Raw genomic sequence first — 18,763 nt, 5'->3', positions numbered from 1 at the left:
ATATCTGTGAAGTTACATTTAAGTGGTGGAATAAAATGGAGGTACTAACTGGTCTTATGACAAGTAAACAAATCTCTCTCTGTCATGCTGCATAACTGGCTATTAGGAAGCAGCAAATCAACCCTGCATAAATGATCTCTGCAACCATAGTCAGCGTTCATGGACTTTTATCTTCTAAATTGTTTTCGAAATTTTTTTCCCTTAACAAAAATAAATGCTCCCTTCTGTCATCATGATACAATTATTTGTTCAAAGCAATGGAAATTTGCAAATTGTTTAACTTTGTTGTTGATTATATTGACTATTTTTGGCGCAACCCTGCAAAGTCTTATGCCATTCAATCAGTATTGGCCTTCTCTGCTTCTGTTTGGTTTACCTTTTTGACTTATTAATGTAAATGTATAAATTGGGTGTTTTCACAATCTTGTCACTTTAGAATGAATGTGTTTCTGACTTAAACCACTGTTTTACTTTATAATACAAATACAAACTAAACTCAACCATCCTGAAATACGGCTGCCTACGTTGATAAAGCACTAAACATAGAATTTCTATATATAAATGACTCGAAACGTACATCCTTATGCATAAAATAATCTGTACAATTAAATAAAAATTCTTCACAGTGAAATTAATTTAAAATAAAACAAGAGAAATATAAGATCCTAACCACGTCCTCCCCAGCCCGATTAGTGTCCGCTCCAGTGCTGAACATCGTCATCGATGAACTCCACATGGGTAAAAGGAAAGTGACCTACCTTACCGCGTAGCTCGCCCTCCCACTGGCCGTTGATGTTGGTTTTGATCACCTTGATCACATCGCCAATGTTCAGCTTGAGGGCCGTCTCGTCGTACGCATTTGGCACTCGCTCTTGCTTAACCCGCGCCAAAGCCGGCAACTGCCGGTTGAGGTTCGATTTGAAAACGTTGGAATTCTCCGAGTGGTGGAGTCCCACGGGGGGTGCAGGATGATGGTGGTTACCGGCGCCCGTTGCATTCGGTGGCCTCTCGATAATGTTTTCCTCGTAGCGCGTGACATACGGAACGGGAATCTGACCTGTTTGACCCTTGGAGTTTTTCGCTGTCCACCATTGTTCCTCATCTTTGTTGATTATTTCGAGTATTTCCCCCTTCCTGAATGGCAAATCATCCGGATCGCTACCATCAAAGTCAAATTTACCTATCACCTTTTCGCACCGTTTGATCGCTGGTCTCCGCAGAGGCGTCGTGTCTAGATAGTGCAATTTGTAGAACGTGAGCAGATCCGGTAAATCACTGAAAGTCTGATCGCCAATCCGAAACATGAAACAGTCGTCTCCCGACAGGATTTTGTTTATGATGTAATGGCTGACTTTGGAGTCCTCGCGAACGCACAGGACGTAGTCCCCGGATATGGTGGTGCTGTCGCGAACCAGAAAAACTCCGCTTTCCCGCTCGATCATAAGCATATCGGTGGCATCCTGGCGCGTCATGGAACCAAAATACCACGCGGAACGATCGTGGACGTCGAATGTGGACATTGTGCCGACGGCCTTTCACAGGCAGCCCTTAGTCGTAGTCTTACTGGATGCAATCTGCAATAATTACATCGTATGTTATAGACATTACAAATGTGATGGATACCGAAATACCTACAATATTTAAATCTAACGTAATCACGAATATATGTATTAAATGTGTTCTTCTCAATGCAAACCCTCAGGTAACGTTGGATCTGTCAATCTGCAACAAAGTTAAAAAGAAAATACTTAAACGTTACTAAAATACTGCACTAAATTTGAAAAACAATAAAAACCGTCAAAAATTCACGAAACTTATTTAAAAAGATAGAATCTATATAATAAAAATGCAATGGTCTGTGTTCGCATCCGCATAACTCGAAAACGGCTGGATGGATTTTCTTCATTCCTTCAACAGATACGTTTCGTTATTGTTTCCGACGGGTTTATTTGATATTTCTACCTACAAAAATCACGACTAAATTTAAGTAAGTCGTAAAAAACTAAAATATAGATTCGTATGAAAATTTTGCTTGGGCAGTTCACAGCGCGCAAACAATCAACGATTCTTTTGGGAATCAGCCTCAAGGAATTAAATTTGGTAACAATTTAAAACTATGAATTATTGATATGCGGGAATAACACAGTTATAAGATCACATTTTTGCCATTTGCTTTCGCTAAGATTTTGGTGTCAAGGCTTGAGGACTTCTTCAGTGTTTCAGACGATAACGAAATACTGATGATTGTTTCAAGTGTTAGTTGTTACAGGGGTTGTGTGGTAGAGGAGGGGGTTGTGACCTTATACAATTCAACATACTGGTTAATTACACTGCCTCACTTACCAAAGCGAATCCGTATCTAAGTAATGACTTTCCCTTCTTCTAATAACAACGAATATTGGCCGTAACGTCGATAGAGATGTAAATGATTCGTCAATCTTTATAATAAAGGATATTAAGCTAACAACAATTTCCTATCCCATATGTAGATAACCAAAATCACGTGGGCGGCACCGACGTAGTAAAAGTACACTTAGTGTACTCTTTAAAAGAAGTGATTCCAAAAAAGAGATTTATGAACAATTTCTTACAACTAGAAAAAACGAAAAACATTTGCCTATTTTTCTTATAGTAATCCTTAACCGATTTTTTTGTAACAAGTTGCATTCGACGGAGGACACACCCTAGTTGATCCCTATTGAAAATAATCACGATCGTCGGTCATTGCGTTTGGAAGTTATGAAGAAAATGGTTTATCGAACCATGCAAGGTTGGTTGGTTGATTTGCTCTGAAGCGTTTGCAAAAGCCGCAAGGTAGGCAATTTTTGTTTACATCTACATATCACAAAAAGATATTTTAGTAACTAGATAAAGATTGTCTCATGTCATATAACAGCAGCATTACATGTGATAAATCTGCATCCCATCTGCCAGCCTTAATTAAAACGTCATTACGCCAAACAAGCAAAAGTAAGAAAACTGCTTGCACCGCTTGACTGGACGAAGATGTGATCGACATAAATAGTAAAAGTCGCACACTCCACCATGTACGTAGCTTGCACTTCCATGAAGCTGCTTCAATTGAACGAGCCTTTTTCTACTTTTACCATATGTCATGCATCGGTCCCGAAGTGGGGAAGCTGATAAAAGTGTAAAGTGCAATCGTCACATATTTTCGCGCCCGTCTCGTTGTTCTCCATTCTCTCCGAAAGCGCTCAACACAATGCTAGACGATGTGCGTCATTATGCTCTTCTCGAGTATGCAACCCGATAGTTATATAGACGGCAACTGATATTCTATAGGTTCAATAAGAACGTGCTGAAACTAGCAGCACTTATCCGGACGGGTATGACCTCTAATCATACCAGCAGGCTGCATCATCTTTCAGCTACCGTACGGTTATGTAAAAGGTCAATCCCTCGCTCATGTAAAAATGTTCAACTTCGGAAAGGCAGGCCATCCTTGCAATTAATGACATGCATGTTCAATACAAATTTATCAAAAAGGTGGCAACCCCAATGTAGAAAATTATCATGAGCTTGTTTCAAAATACGAAAGTCGATTGGTATCTCAGACCTAGAGAATTGAATCCTCGCCGAAAGTATTTGGCATCCCGCCGCTGTCGACATTTTCGCATCAACGTGCTGCTGATTAAAATCTGGCACACCGCTAAACCCCAATTTTTTACACCGATTCGAATTTGTAGAAGTCTGAAGAATTGTCAATGCGGATTTTTCAGAAATACAGACAAAATTTCCAAAAGATTTTCTATAAAACTAGAATTTTTCTACTCACTTTTACTTCAGTGAAATTCGTTAGACAAACATAGACTTTTTGAGAACCCTTCCCTTCCCCTCAAGAGTCTGCGTGATTTATGGACATAATAAAGATATGTGCCTCAGAAGGATTTGTGCTGTTTAATTATTACTGAAGACAAAGGGCCAAGAAGAGTACCGACTCATGATGTCTAAGCATTTGTGAAAGCAGTTCACACCACCGAAATTAGAATGTATACCCTGGGGTACATGTACTCCTGAGGGTACCTTAGCTGGTCTCAAGGGGTACCTATGACAGAAATACGTAATGGCGAATGAATTGATGGACAAAACGGATTCCTTTGTTGAACTGGTCCTATCTGGTTCTTTCACTTTTATGATGCATATCTCTCAACATGATGGAATTTTTGGTAGGATGAACCGACCTATTATGGAGGGCCCACGGTGCGACGGTAGACCGTCATTATAAAATAAAAATGTCCATCAAAACCAAGTACAGGAATCGATTCCTGTGGTAATTATGCACCTCTGCTGGACCAATTAAAAAAAACCCTAGGAGGAATCTTCTTCCTTCTCCCTTCTTGCATTTTCCTTCTTCTATCTGTCTTCTTCAGGGGCCCTCCTTAGCCTAGCGGTAAGATGCGCGGCTATAAAGCAAGACCATGGCTGGGTTCGATTCCCGGTGCTGGTCTAGGCAATTTTCGGTTTCGAAATTTTCTCGACTTCCCTGGGCTTAAAAGTATCATCGTGTTGGCCTCATGATATGCGAATGCAAAATGGTGACATGGCTTAGAAACCTCGCGGTTAATAACTGTGGAAGTGCTGAATGAACACTAAGCAGTGAGGCGGCAATGTCCCAGTGGGGCTTGTAATGTCAATAAGAAGAAGAAGAAGAAGATCTGTCTTCTTCTTTCTTCTTTTTTCCTTCTTCCTTTTTCCGTCTTCCTTCTTCCTTTTTCCTTTTTCCTTCTTCCTTCTTTCTTCTTCCTTCTTTCTTCTTACACCTTCCTTCTACCTTCTTTCTTCTTCCTTCATTCTCCCGTCTTTCTTCTTCCTTCTTCTTCTTTCCTTCTTCTTCTTTCTTCTTCATTTTTCCTTCTTCCTTCTTTCTTCTTCCCTCTTTCTTTTTCCCTATTCCTTCTTCCTTCTATCTTCTTCCCTGTTCCTTCTACCTTCTTTCTTCTCCCTTCTTCTTTCTTCCGTTTTTTTCCTTATTTCTCCCGTCTTCCTTCTTCTCCTTCCTTCTTTCTTCTACTTTCTTCCTTCTTCCCTTTTCCTTCCTTTTTCTTCCCTCTTCATTCTTTCTTCTTCCTCCTTCTTTCTTTTTCCTCCTTCTTTCTTCCTTCTTTCTTCTTCCTTCTTCCTTCTTTCTTCTTTCTCCTTTCTTCTTCCTTTTTCCTTCTTTCTTCTTTATTTTTCCTTCTTATTTCTCTCTTCTACATGGCTGGTAGCGGTTTCAGGGATGAATAATACAGGCATACCTCGATAGTACGTACCCTCGATATTGCGTACCCTCGATAGTACGTACCCTCGATTGTACGTACATTTTACCTCGATAGTACGTACAAAAAAAATGTTTTTTTTTTTCTTTCAATTTTCTGTACGATTTTAATAAAAATTTGAATATGCTTTGATCATGGCACATGCGGGGTCCTTCATATGTTACGTAATAATTTCACAACTGATTTAAACATCATTGTGAGGTTATAATGAATTTAGTAGCAAACCTTTGAAAAAAGCAGCGTGTCATAAATGTTTGCCAGTCTTACGTAACACATATTATACTATCATTTTGAACAATTGAAGGAACATCTGAAACAGCTGAGCGATGCGGAGCGCGTCCAAGCCCTCATAAAGCAGAATATCAGCAAGAGGATTTTTTTTTGTCTTGGACGCGTTCGCACACGCACTCGCGTAAGTATGTCATCGGCATAAGAGTGTTATCAGCAATAATTGAAATTTTATGGGTATGATTTTCTTAGAAAGCAGATTAGCTATCCACCTAATTGAACAATTATTATGTTTATGAATTATTGTTTCTATCAAGGAAATTTGTTCCAGTTCTAGAACCCTTCCCCAAGCATTAGAAAATATTTTCCCGAGGAGTAAATTAATTCCATCATGGGAATGGTGATTCATAAAATTGAATTGTCGGCAAGATATTTCATTGTTTAATTAAGTTGACATTAAGTTTAGTTCCACAATTTTTTTTTGAGAAACAAATTAGCAGCGTTACTAAAATGAGGAAAATTTTTGTTGAAAGTTTCCTCTGAGACGTCTTACTGGGATTTCCGAAGAAGTTTATCCTGGAACAATAATTCCAGGGGTTCTTCCTGGGATACCTTGGTAGTTTGGTCGAAAATTCCATACATGATTTAACTCAATATTCTATCTAGACCTGCACGCCGATTGAAATTTTATCGACGGTGAGGCGTGATAGATCATTTTAAACCAGTGGCAGTGGCGTGGTGGTGATTAGCGGCGGCGTGAGTCAGCGTGAATCAATTTCGTGTATTACAAGTTTTCCGGAATTTATCTGGATGTTCCTCCAGGATTTCCTCCGAAAGTTTCTCCGGGAATTCCTACGGGAGTTTTTCCAGATATTTCTCTGAAAGTTCCTCCAGGAATTCCTCTGGAAGTTCCTTCAGAAATTCCTCCGGAAGTTCCTCTAGGAATTTCTCCGCGAATTTTTACGAAATTCACGTGGAAGCCCTTGATACTCACGCCCCGGGAATTCTTCCGGGAATTCCTGCAAGAGCTCTCCCGGAAAATTGTTACCGTTTTTTCTTCGGGAATTCTCTTGGAAATTCCATGAAAAATTCATCTGGCTACAAAAATTAAATTTCGTCAAAACCAGTGCTGGAAATACTCGCTCCACGAGTAAGAAAAGAGTGTAATTTACCATAAATGCCATACTCGCGTGAACCTACTGCCTGCATTTTTTCTAGCGCTTGATTTGTTCGCGTGTACGGGCAGAGCAATGACAAAAAGCAGGGCAGTATTTTTTTCACGAGTAAAAATCACGATCGCGAGTATTTGAGGTTACTTCGAATAAAATGGATAAATTTCACTTGACATAAACACAAAAACAATGAACAAATCTCGCGCTTTCATAGGGGCGTAACTGGATTGATCGATTTCTCCTAATCGATTTTATATTTTGTTAATAACTCAATTGTTTCAAAAGCTACAACCGTGATTATTGATTCTGGTGCAAGATACAATCATCCTTTATCATACCAAACCATTAAATCATCGACAAACTAGCGCAATTCAGTACAATAATATAAAGAAAACATCGACGAAATGAAATCGATCTATACAGTTACGCCCCTATGAAACTAAGCGCGAGAAATGGGATTCTCCCGGAAGATCCTGCAGCCATTCTCAAAATTTCTACGATACTTTGCTTAAAATTTCTATAAAAAATCATCCAAAATGCCCTTCAGTATTTTCCGAGATTTTTTTCCAGTAATTCGCAGCAATATCTTAAAACAATAACTCCGAAAATTCTTCGAGAAACTCTCTCACTTTTTATTCCAGAAATTCCTCCATGTATTCCCGCCAATATTTTCCCCGGAAATTACTTGAATAACTTCTTCAGAAATCTCTTTAAAAGTTCCCCCAAAAAGTTCTTCAAGAATTATCCGGGAATTCGTTTCGGGATTCCCACAGAATCTTCTCAAATTTTTTTTTATTCCTTTCTTTATTTGGTAGGCACTCTGTGTTACTTAACCGCTACTGTGCCGAGATCTACTGTGGTATTCTGCTGCCAGAATCCACACAGAATCTATTTTTAGATTTTCCATTATTCAGTGTTGTTGTCGTTGCTGATCCATCTCACCGTGAGTCCATTGTGTGCATTTGTCCGTGTCGAGAATCCAATGATCATTGCGCATTGTTCGGTTGCCATTTATCCAGGTACGATGGAGGAATGCCTCCGAGAAGAACAATTTGTCAGTCGTCATCAGGCAGTCGTAACGGTATGGGCGCTCCCCAATACGCCACTGTATAGGCTGCGCATCCGGCGACTGACGAGGGTTTTGGTGGAGGGGCTGGGAATCGAACCCATGACCATTCGCTTGTAAGGCGAACGTGTAGCCAACTACGCTACGGGACCCCCTTAATTTTCTCAAATTATTCTGCAGAAAATTCCTTCAAGTTCTTTTTTCAGGAAGAATAGGAGTATCCGAAAGGATTTCCTGAAGAATTTCCTAAAGTAATTTTTGAAAAAAAAAATCCACGATGGATTTCTTGGTTTGAGTTTGAGTTTCGAAAATCTTGATGGATTTACCTATGGATTTCCTGGAGATATTCTCGGAAAAAAATCCTAGAAGAATATCTGAAACAAATCTAGGAGAAATTTGAAGAAGTTTTTTGAATGAATTTCCCAAAGATTTTCCAGAGGACAATATTTATGAATATCAAAACAAATTTCAAATAATGTTTTGAAATAATTTCAAATTAAAATACGAAAAAAATTCTAGTAGAATTTCAGAGGGTATTCTTGGAGTAATTCCTTAGTTTCCTGAAGAACAAACCCACATTTTCAGAAAAACAGTATCTTTATGTTTGACCGAGAATGTGTTGAATAGAGGCCATGTTGCCAAAAATTATCCCACGTCACACTTTTTGGCCAGAGATCCACGCTAGTTGCAGTTTGTGAGTAAATCAAATCGTTTTTGCAGTTTATAGCCTTTTCGTTACATATTGTTGTACGAGAAAGGCATAAACGATTCTACATACGAGAAAATTAAAATCGCTTTGGTAAGGAAGCGTCAATGGAGCCAATAGAATCGCAACGAAAGTGACAGTTCAGGACAACCTTAGCATTTCATTTACATAAAATCTATAGGTGGAATCCATGAAATACGTCACGTAAAAATGTTGTGATCCACTCCCAATCGTCACTTTTTGTAGTAACATGCATAATTATGCATGAAATGTAACATATCTTTGAAACGTCACGAATATCACGTAATTTATGGATGTTCCGAAGCATTAACATACAATATTTCATAAAAATAATAGCCTCACATTTACAAGGACGATAATTTTGCGCAATGCTATATGTAGGCACCATTTCAAGAAAAATCTGAGTCATGCTGGTCCGTTGTGTACTATATCAAATATAAATTTGCTTAGAATACAGAGCCTTCTATCAAAATTTTGGCTTCCGAGCGGTTTTATAAACATTACACCACTCCCAAATAAATAGAAAGGCAAAAAAAAAATTTTTTGTTCGGTAATTTTTTTTGCTTTGATAGTACGTACGCTTCGATAGTACGTACACTAAAATTACGGAGGTGTACGTACTATCGAGGTATGCCTGTAGTGACTTTAGTGACTAAAATAATAAAAATAGTGACCAAATAGTGACCACAAAGTGACATCCAAATTTGAGTATGTTTTAGGCTTCTATACATTTGTACAGTACAGTACAAATTAACTAAGTGAACATACGTTTACAAGAATAAGTACATTAGTTGATTCAAAACTATCTTTCATCGATCATGTCGCTTTCGTATCCTCCAAAGCTTCTAAGATGCTTGGTTTCATTTTCCGTTTATCAAAAGATTTTAGGGATATCCAATGCCTGAAAGCCCTGTATTGTGCTTTAGTAAGTTCGATTGTTGAATTCTCTTCTGTTGTTTGGGCACCGTTTTATAAAAAACGATGTCTTGTGTATCGAAGCAATTCAACGCAAATTTGTACGTTTCGCCCTAAGGCATGTCCGTGACGTACAGGGTGTTCAATAAGTTCGAATACACTTTCAAAAAATGTTTAAAAATTGTAATTAAATTTCTTTTCCCGGTTACATTTTATTGAAAGTATTGTTTATAAGGAACGTTTGTAACACTTCTTCTGGAATGACCTCTATTTTGTACTTCTTCATGAGCTTCAAACGTTTCTGAAATCCATCGCAAGCGGCACGCACGGTCTGCATGGGCATTTCGTTCCAGATTTTGAGAATTACGTCTTGAACTGGTCCAAGTTACTGACCTTGTATTCGTACAGCTTTAACGTAATAAAGGACCAAAAAAGAAAGTTAAGAGGGTTCAAATCCGGGAAGCTGGGAGGTCACAAAGTTTTGTCCAAAAAGTCGATAAAATTGTCCCCATATAAGGCTTAAATCGCATTTTCCGTGTATAAAGGGTTATCGTCCTATTGGAACACGTAGGGCTGATCTCCGTCTTATCACCAGGCCACTGGATCAGTCTTCCCCAAAATCTCAGTTTTGTAATACATCGCAATGATTTTGACCTTCAAAAACCCAGATTAATCCACCTACAGTGAGATGTTGACCCTTCCTTAATTAAAATGAAATATTTTCAGACTCCAGTATTTAAAACGAGATAAAACTACTCAACCTCCAACGGCGATTGAAAGTGTAAATGACAAATTAATTGCCTACCAAAAGGCGGATTCCATGGGTTGAGTGCAACAAAACGAATGATTCCGCACTGTACGTCAGGTTGCTTATCTATCAGTCGCTCGTCGGATTGAATAGCTATTGTAACATGTGGTAACATGGTTGGTTAGAAACTGTCGTAACGCTGGCAGCATGTATACTCGTAATTTCCGGAGACCATGATATTAATTAATCCAGAACTAACTTAATCAGTCATTGATCTGAACGAAACTCAATAGCGTTCCATAATAACATATATTTTGCCTTATGGCTGCCTAATAGAGTGGCTCAAATTAGTATGGGAAAAACTTTTTTTCAATTTTTTTGATAGGCCGCTCTCTTTTCCGGTTCTATTTGATGCTCTGATGCTCTGGACAAAATTTCAGCCAAATCGGTCAACGTTTGGGCGGTGCTAAACTCGTTGGAAGTTCATATGCAAAAATGTATGCAGAAACATCCAAAAACAGTGATTTGCAACTGGGCGGCACAATTTATGATCAAGAACCATGATACTCATTCAGATCTTGAAGAATTCAATACAGAATGTTATGTAGAAAACCGCGAGAAGTTTAGAGTTTGCCCGGCTAAGTTATTAGCATTTCTCTGAAGTGGGGTTTGAGCAAATTTCGTTTCTTTTACCTTTGAAAAGGAATAAATTCACCCCTATAACACTCCAGTAAAATGCTAATATCTTTGCCTAATAAACTCTAATCTTCTCGCGGTTTTCAGCATAACATTCTGTATTCAATTCTACAAGAACTGAATGAGTATCATGATTCTTGATCGTAAATTGTGCCGTCCAACTGCAAATCACTGTTTTTGGATGTTTCTGCATACATTTTTCCATATAAACTTCCAACGAGTTTAGCACCGCCCAAACGTTGACCGATTTGGCTGAAATTTTGTCCAGAGTATCAGGGCATCAAATTAAACCGAATAAGAGGGCGGCCCATCAAAAAAATGATCAAACATTTGTATTCGAACTTATGGAACACCCTGTATATAAGGCTCTATTAGTTGTGGACCTTCTGCAATCCAGAATGTATTGCCCATATTTGCTCTCATTGATTAATCTAAATTTTCCCTACCGTCAGCTTCGACTCAATTCATTTTTGATCGTCCAGGGTGCACGCACAAATTATGGGCATAATGAACCTTTCACTAGTATGTGCAGCATTTTTAATCGTCGTGCAACTGAATTTGATTTTCATATCTCTTGCTCCAACCTTCGGAAAAAGTGTTATCGAATACTTGCCGCCTCCCAAACCAATAAACTCTAGTTTAATGTTAATCAGGATATTTAGTACTAAGAATCTTGTAATCGTTTCAAGTAAACATTGTATCTGTTGGAAAATGTAATTTCTGTGGATATTATTAAAAGAAGAGGAAGTTTTGCGCCCGTCTGAGGAAGGGATATGCCCTACTCAAGCGGGCTTTTCCCTGCTCCAAATAAAAAAGAATTAATTAATTCATGTAAAGAAGCCTGTAATCGAACAAACTTTTTTTCTCCACGACCTCCTACAGTTGGTCGCAGTTGTGAAGCCTGTTCTTTACGCATGGTCGAAACTACTTCAAGCATGGTCTATGCTATTATTACTTATTAGATCTTTTAGGATGTGGACAAGATGAGGCGCGTCCTTTAAGGACCGCAAGGCGAGTTTAATATTCAAAAACGAATTTAATGTTCTTTCTATCATTGACGCCGTATCATCGCTAAATATCCTTCCTCGACATCGGCCATATGATGCAATCAAGCTCAGGGTTTTCAATTTTCATTTCGATGAGACCCATGTAAGCGTTGTTCGGGTTTAGGAAGAACCTTTTTTCGTTGTTTTCAGAACATCACTGCCGCTAACCGCAAGTCGAGCGCATCTGTATATGGCGTCCATATACAGATATGCTCGAATTGCGGTTAGCGGCAGATCATTTACCCATCACTCTTTAGTACTCGAGGCCATCATTTCGCATTTTAACAAATATCCATTCACTAATAAAAGCATTATAATTGGGTTGTTTAGGGGTATCGATGTTTTTACATATTCTGAATCTACAGGAAAAACTTAGCCTAACCCCAATGTTTCAGAATTTTTGGTGCTCCGGAACTATTTTTAATTTACATTTTAAATTTATATGGGACTAAAAATTTGTTCTTATGCTGCATGGGCCAAATGTCATTCTATGAATGTTAGTGTCATTCTATCGATTAAAATGGTTTATTGTGTGCTGTATAAAATTGTAAATAAAAGGTTTACAAACAAAATAAAAATATGTCGGAGATCAGAAAAGCATGCTCTTTATATTAAACTGCAAAAAACTCGATATTTTTCTGAGCTAAACAACCCAATTGATCTGAACCGAAAGTAACTTGGAGATGTCTACAATATACTTGGAGCTTTCACTGGATGCATCGCCTGTCTGTTTGAGAATTGGCAATATTTTATTAAAGATTCTTCAAAACAGACTTTTTGAATACGCGTGTTTACAGCAGCAACGTAAGGCTTCTTTGCATGGATTTAAAAGGATCTCCTTCAATTTAGCTATGTCTGCCATTGCTTTATCCCCAACAAAAACTTTTTCCACAGGTAGCAAGTTCTCTATATTGTCTAAAAGAAGCCTGTGATGTTCACTTCACCGAATGAGGGCCACAAAATGGGCTCACAAACTCGACCGACAATGATTTACACCAACTTAATCAGCTTGGTGTGCATTAGATGTATGTTTGACTCTTCCCTCCTTTGAAAATAGCATTAAAACACTGATACTATTTAATAGTAACATTATGCTTATAAACAGATACTTTATTGAAGATCTTCAGATCAAATTCTGCTGAACAAGTTTTGGAAGTTTACCGAATTAATATTCGGTTTAACAGTGGTCAAGCAAAGAAAAAATAAACATAAATAGGGGGAATGACGGCTTTGGCAGGTTTGTTCTATTATTGTCAGGGGTTTTTTTTATGACTGATTATGCTCAAATTTGGCCTAAACATTCTTTGCATATCAATTAGAATATTGTGGCCAAATTTTATAAAATTCGACAAAAACCCCCCCGACAATAATAGAACGAAACATGCCAAAGCCGTCTGTTCCCCTAAATGATTTTTTTATATCTACTTTACCGGTGATGGATCGACTGTATGTTTAATTCTATTTATTGAACGGCTACTCAGTCTTACAATTTTCACAACGAGTTTATTATTTACCCGACGTTTCGACACGGGAATTGTGTCTTTTTCAAGGGAAAATTATTACGTTTTTTGACTGTGCTCAACTGAGACGGCCATTAGTGCTCGTAAAGAGCTGAACACTGAACTATTTTTTTCCGAAAAGCTTTCTGATTAGCAGACTTGTACTGCATTGAACGCGGGAAAACTCTGCTCAATATTTTCGAACCGCTAAAACGCTAATAAAATTATTGTTTATGATTTGTATCGAGAATTGGTTTATGAGTAGAGTCGGTTAAAAAAGCGAAAAAGGTAGGCTCACCTGGTTTTTGCAGTAAAAAGAAGGAAATTTTCAGGTGTTCAATGTAGAGTAAAACTACAAGTGATTTTCTTAATAGTAACAAATCAGCGGTGCAAAAATAGTGACTTTAGTGACCATTTCGCGAAAAATAGTGACTTTAGTGACTTTTGGATGCAAATAGTGACTTTTTAGTGACTAGACTCAAAATAGTGACCAAGTCACTAAAAAGTGACTTGCTACCAGCCCTGCTTCTACCTTCTTCCTTCTTTCTTTCTTTCTCCTTTCTTCTTTCTTCTTCCATCTTCCTTCTTCCTTTTTCCTTCATTCTTCTTCCTTTTTCCGTCTTTCTTCTTCATCCTTCCTTCTTCTTTTTTCTATCTTCGTTCTTTCTTCTTCCCTTTTCCTTCTACCTTCTTTCTCCTCCCTTCTTCCTTCTTTCTGGCTTCTTTCACCTGTCTTTCTTCTTCCTTCTTCCTTCTTCTTTTTTCGATCTTCCTTTTTTCTTCTTCCTTCTTTCTTCTTTCTTCTTCCTTCTTTCCTCTTCGCTCTTCCTTCTACCTTCTTTCTTCTCCCTTCGTTCTTCTTTCTTCTCCCTTCATCCTTCTTTCTTCTCCCTTCGTCCTTATATCTTCTTTATTTCGTTTTCTTCCTTCTTTCTTTTGTCTTCCTTCTTTCTTCTTCCTTCTTGCTCCTTCTTCCTTCTTTCTCCTTCCTTCTTCCTTCTTCTTTCTTCTTTCTTCCTTCTTCCTTCTTCCTTCTTCCTTCTTTCTTATTCCTTCTTTCTTTATCCTTCTTCCTTCTTTCTTCCCTCTTCCCTCTGCCTTCTACCTTCTTTCGTATTTTTTCTTCTTTCTTCTTTCTTCCGTTTTCTTCCTTCTTCTTGCTTCCTTCTTCCTTCTTCCGTCTTCCTTCTTCCTCCTTCCTTCTTCATTCTTCCTTCTTCTTTCTTTTATCTTCCTTCTTCCTTCTTTTATCTTCCATCTTCCTTCTTCCGTCTTCCTTCTTTTATCTTCCATCTTCCTTCTTCCGTCTTCCTTCTTCATTCTTCCTTCTTTCTTCTTCCTTCTTTTATCTTCCATCATCCTTCTTCCATCTTCCTTCTTCCGTCTTCCTTCTTCCTTAATTTTTATTCTTTCTTACTTTTTACTTCTTCCTTCTTCCTTCATCTTTCTTCTTTCTTACTTTTTACTTTTTCCTTCTTCCTTCTTCTTGCTTTTTCCTTCTTTCATTCTACTTCTTCCTCACTTCGCACTACTCACTTCTCACTCCCCAGTTCTCATTCGGCCTAATGACCATTCGGCCTAATGGCCTAATGACCCAGCATCGTGATAATTAAGATGGAAGAAGCTTTTCCAAAATCACTATCTGAGATTTCCCCGCAAATGGATCATCGGCTGGTAATGACTCCAAGGATGGCGGTAAGGAAAAGCTTTTTTTCATTGCACTTTCACAAAATTCCGCAAAATAGTACGACTTTCAAGCGTGAGCTTGGCATATTGAATGACATCTTGAGAACCAAAGAAAACATCAAGGAAGAATTGAATAATTCCGCTACCTGTTGATGGTGTTGGTTTGCGTGGGAGAGCTATCAGATTCGTCAAATCGTCGTTTGAATCTTTGTTTACAAAAGCAGATAAGTCGTTTTGAAAATTTTGTCTTGAAGTGACTAATGTTTTTCGGTTTTCGTGGGCACACACCAGGGTTTGCAGAAATCGCTCTCAATAGATAACGAATAACGATAAAAGAGAGGCAAAAACTGTTCCGAATCATAACAAGCCATGATAACAAATTTATCAAACTTGCATACAAGTGCAAAAAAACAAAACAAAAACAGAAAAATGGTGATTCTCGCTTTGTTTTCGCTCATTTCGTGTTGGTTACTGCACAGCTGTGTAGAATAAGTTGAAATGCATCATCAGAGCCAGTGCTCCCCGCATTTGGAGCTTTCTGAAAAGAAATTTATCATGGGGTAGCACATCGGATTGAATCCCAAAGAGAATGAACAAGTCTCTCACATATCATCTCTGTATACATATACGCGATGTGCTTTACTACAGGTGTGGGCCAAACCCCAAAGTAATATTTATCTGAGACGAGACCTGCAAAGAGGAAAAAATGTAACTTCAGCTGCTGCCAGTCAACTGCTGTCACGAACTGTCAGGTGCAACCAGCAGCTTTTTGAGTGAAAGTATTGGTATCCCAAATAAAATATTCCACATCATTTTTGGTTTACCAAGACTTTTTTACTTTAACGAGTATTCCAAACCTTCCGTTTAGCTTGTTAATAATCAGCAATAAACCTGTGTTTTGTTCCCGGTATAAAAATCCTTATGAAAATGAATTAACTATTTCGTGAATTGGATACACTTTTATTGTGCTCAGAAGGGTCCACCTGAGGCTTAGGTGAAACAGTCAAGTAAACAGTTGAAACTCGATGGTCAACTGTGATGAAAAGAAGAACAAGTGTCAAAACAAGAGAAAAGAAGCAGCGTCTTTGCAGGTCTCGTCTCAGGTATTTATATAACGAAAATTCGCTCTTTTGAGAGAGAAACTCTCAGCTGGGTTGCCGAAGATGGCCGAATGTGACGTCACGTCTGGCATACTCAGTACAATTTTTATAACAGACGTGACGTTTCATTCCGCCCACCCACTGTGGGTGGCAATGTTTACGTTATTTTTTCGACTACTACAGACATAGAGGACTTTGGCCGGAGTAGCAACCATTGATATGTACAGTCACTCTAAGCTAAGCTAAGCTAAGCTAAGCTAAGCTACTACAGACATAGAGGACTTTGGCCCACACCTTTACTGAAGCACATCGGATTCAATCCCTGGTACACACACACATACACACGGACTAACAGACATTTCTCGGGTACTTATTCAAAAGGACGTATGTGATTTTGTAAACAAAGATTGAAACGTCGAATTGTCCAATCTGATAGCCCTCACACGCAAACCATCGCCACAGACAGGTAGGGGAATCCTTCGGCTACCTGTTGGTGGTGTTGGTTTGCGTGGGAGTGCCATCAGATCGGATAAATCGACGTTTCAATCTTTGTTTACAAAATCACATACGTCCTTTGAATAAGTACCTGAGATTTGTTCAGTTTGAGGAGCTGAGTCGATTAGTACCTATATAACATCATGGGTCTCCTAGACTTCTATTTTGGAGTGAAATGATAGCCTTTCGGTACAACTATGTTGTATGAGTATGTACATCACCTTCATCCAGTGCTTCCGAAAATTTTTCAAGCCTGCCACCTTCAGCATGGTCTTGCTTTGTAGCCGCGCATTTTACCGCACGGCTTAAGAAGGCCACCTGAATTGGTATTAAACTGACTATTTATTTCGTCACAAACCAAAATCAATATCAGTTTTCAATTTGCTCTCATCGACAGCAGAAATCGTTAAGTTTTGAATTTGATGTCAAAGGTTTTCTGCTGTAAATTTTAATTAAACCGTTAAAATGACCAAAGGATATCAATCTAAAACCTAGATCAGCAAAACAGGTAGGCCGTCATTATTTTTTAATAAAAAGGAATTCCAAACAAAATCTAATGCCAACCACCGATTTTAAATTTCAAATTTAGCATAATACCACACCAATATACGGTAGATTTTTATCATTCAATACTTTTTCAACTCCTCTCCTATCGATGAATATACTTCAGAGAATACTTTAGAGGCTTGATTCGAAACTATTTTGAATCACCAGTATTTGCAGATAGCAATTCGTCTAATCGCACTTCTAATATTTATCACTGTGCTAATAGCTCCCGTTCAAATTCACTGGAACTTCAGAATTTGTTTATTTACTCAACTTTACCTTGTTCCCTTGAATTGGGGTGTCGACGCATCCTAGAAGGCTTGTGCAAATTATAGAAGACAAGGAATCACGCATTCACTAAAATCCGATCCTCCGGAAGGAACCTGCCACCGCAATACCTACTTTGATTAATAATGATACCTACCAACAAACGTTCGTAAAAAAAAACACCATCAAAAGCTTCAATCAAATCAAAGAAGGCGACTACGAAACGAATGGTCACTCCTTGTTACGCCATCGGAAGAGTCTCGAACAGACCGCCGGTTCAACTTTAGCCGAACTGGTATCGGAACATCCAACTGCATGCAGCACTGTTTTCAGAAGGGGGACACTCCGGAACTGTTACCCGATGGATTACGCGAGTTTTGCCACTTGCAAACAACGATTTGAAGGCCGAAATATCAATCAATTTGAAGCGGATGCACGACGACGGACGACGAGGGCAATAAGAAGCAGCACCACTCTTTTGCTTCGCTTTTCGTTGGGTGGCGTTTTCGCCTTTTTCTTTTCTGTTATTTTGTTGTCATTTTTTGACAATCGAGGGAATGCCCCGCACAGAGTAGCGCACATCATTTTGGAATCTTGTGTGAAAGTAGCGCAATTCAGACTATGGAGAAAGCACAGACATATTGTGTATCCGGAATAAATTTATACCGCTTTTTATACCGAAGTTGGATTTTTCTCCAGATATTTACAGGCAACTTTCCCAACTTCGGATATATTGTGATTCTCGAGATATTATAGGGTAAAATGCCCAATAGTGGACCCCCTAGTAGCGGAATTTTGCTCTTCCTGTCATAAGGAGTAGAAATTTTCAACATATTAATTCTGCTTGATATCGAACAACAAGCTCTGCATCTCCTCTTCTCGATACATAGGGTAAAGTGCCCAATAGTGGACCCCTAACCAATAGTGGACCCTCCAGCCATTTTTGCATTATTACAGCACAATGTCAACATTTTCCTATGAAATTCCATCGGGAGAACCTACCTTACAGTTCTATGATTTGATTACATGCATTGGAAATGCTATGGAAAGTAAAATTAGATGATTTTTTACAATTATATAAAAAATAAACACGAGAGTGTCCATTATAGGAATATTTTGGGGGGTCCATAATAGGGAAGAAGAACGTCCCGAAACGGGACATGAAAATCAAATGAAGTGTCGACTATAGGGAAGCCATTTCCTATTATGGACCCCCAAGGGGTCTACTATAGGGCGAATTCAGTTAGACTTTAAAATGTTAATTTTGACGAATAACGTCGTGTATTTGGGTGT

The 18,763-nt window shown here is 38.5% G+C and overlaps 1 protein-coding gene across 2 annotated transcripts; it reads right to left on the bottom strand.

Moving 5' to 3' along the window:
* Positions 1-272: 272 nt before the first annotated feature.
* Positions 273-17,982, bottom strand: LOC134213851 (adapter molecule Crk). Of its 2 annotated transcripts, none has more exons than XM_062693267.1 (3): positions 17,628-17,982; positions 1,636-1,747; positions 273-1,574 (listed from the first exon to the last, which is right to left on the bottom strand). In XM_062693267.1, the coding sequence occupies exon 3, from the start codon at positions 1,518-1,520 to the stop codon at positions 690-692; it is 831 nt and encodes a 276-aa protein (XP_062549251.1). In that variant the 5' UTR covers positions 1,521-1,574; positions 1,636-1,747; positions 17,628-17,982; the 3' UTR covers positions 273-689. The 2 variants fall into 2 exon arrangements, with proteins under 2 accessions (XP_062549251.1, XP_062549250.1); XM_062693266.1 differs by having other exon boundaries at positions 1,636-1,722.
* Between the last annotated feature and the right edge of the window lie 781 nt (positions 17,983-18,763).

Source organism: Armigeres subalbatus, chromosome 2, assembly GCF_024139115.2.
Source record: "Armigeres subalbatus isolate Guangzhou_Male chromosome 2, GZ_Asu_2, whole genome shotgun sequence".
NCBI classification, from domain to species: Eukaryota; Metazoa; Arthropoda; class Insecta; order Diptera; family Culicidae; genus Armigeres; species Armigeres subalbatus.
Note: the sequence above shows the minus strand (reverse complement) of the source record. Positions and strands in the feature narration are given on the sequence as shown.

Excerpts from the sequence above, each read along its gene's own strand:
- LOC134213851 (XM_062693267.1), bottom strand. The coding sequence starts at position 1,520 with ATGTCCACATTCGACGTCCACGATCGTTCCGCGTGGTATTTTGGTTCC.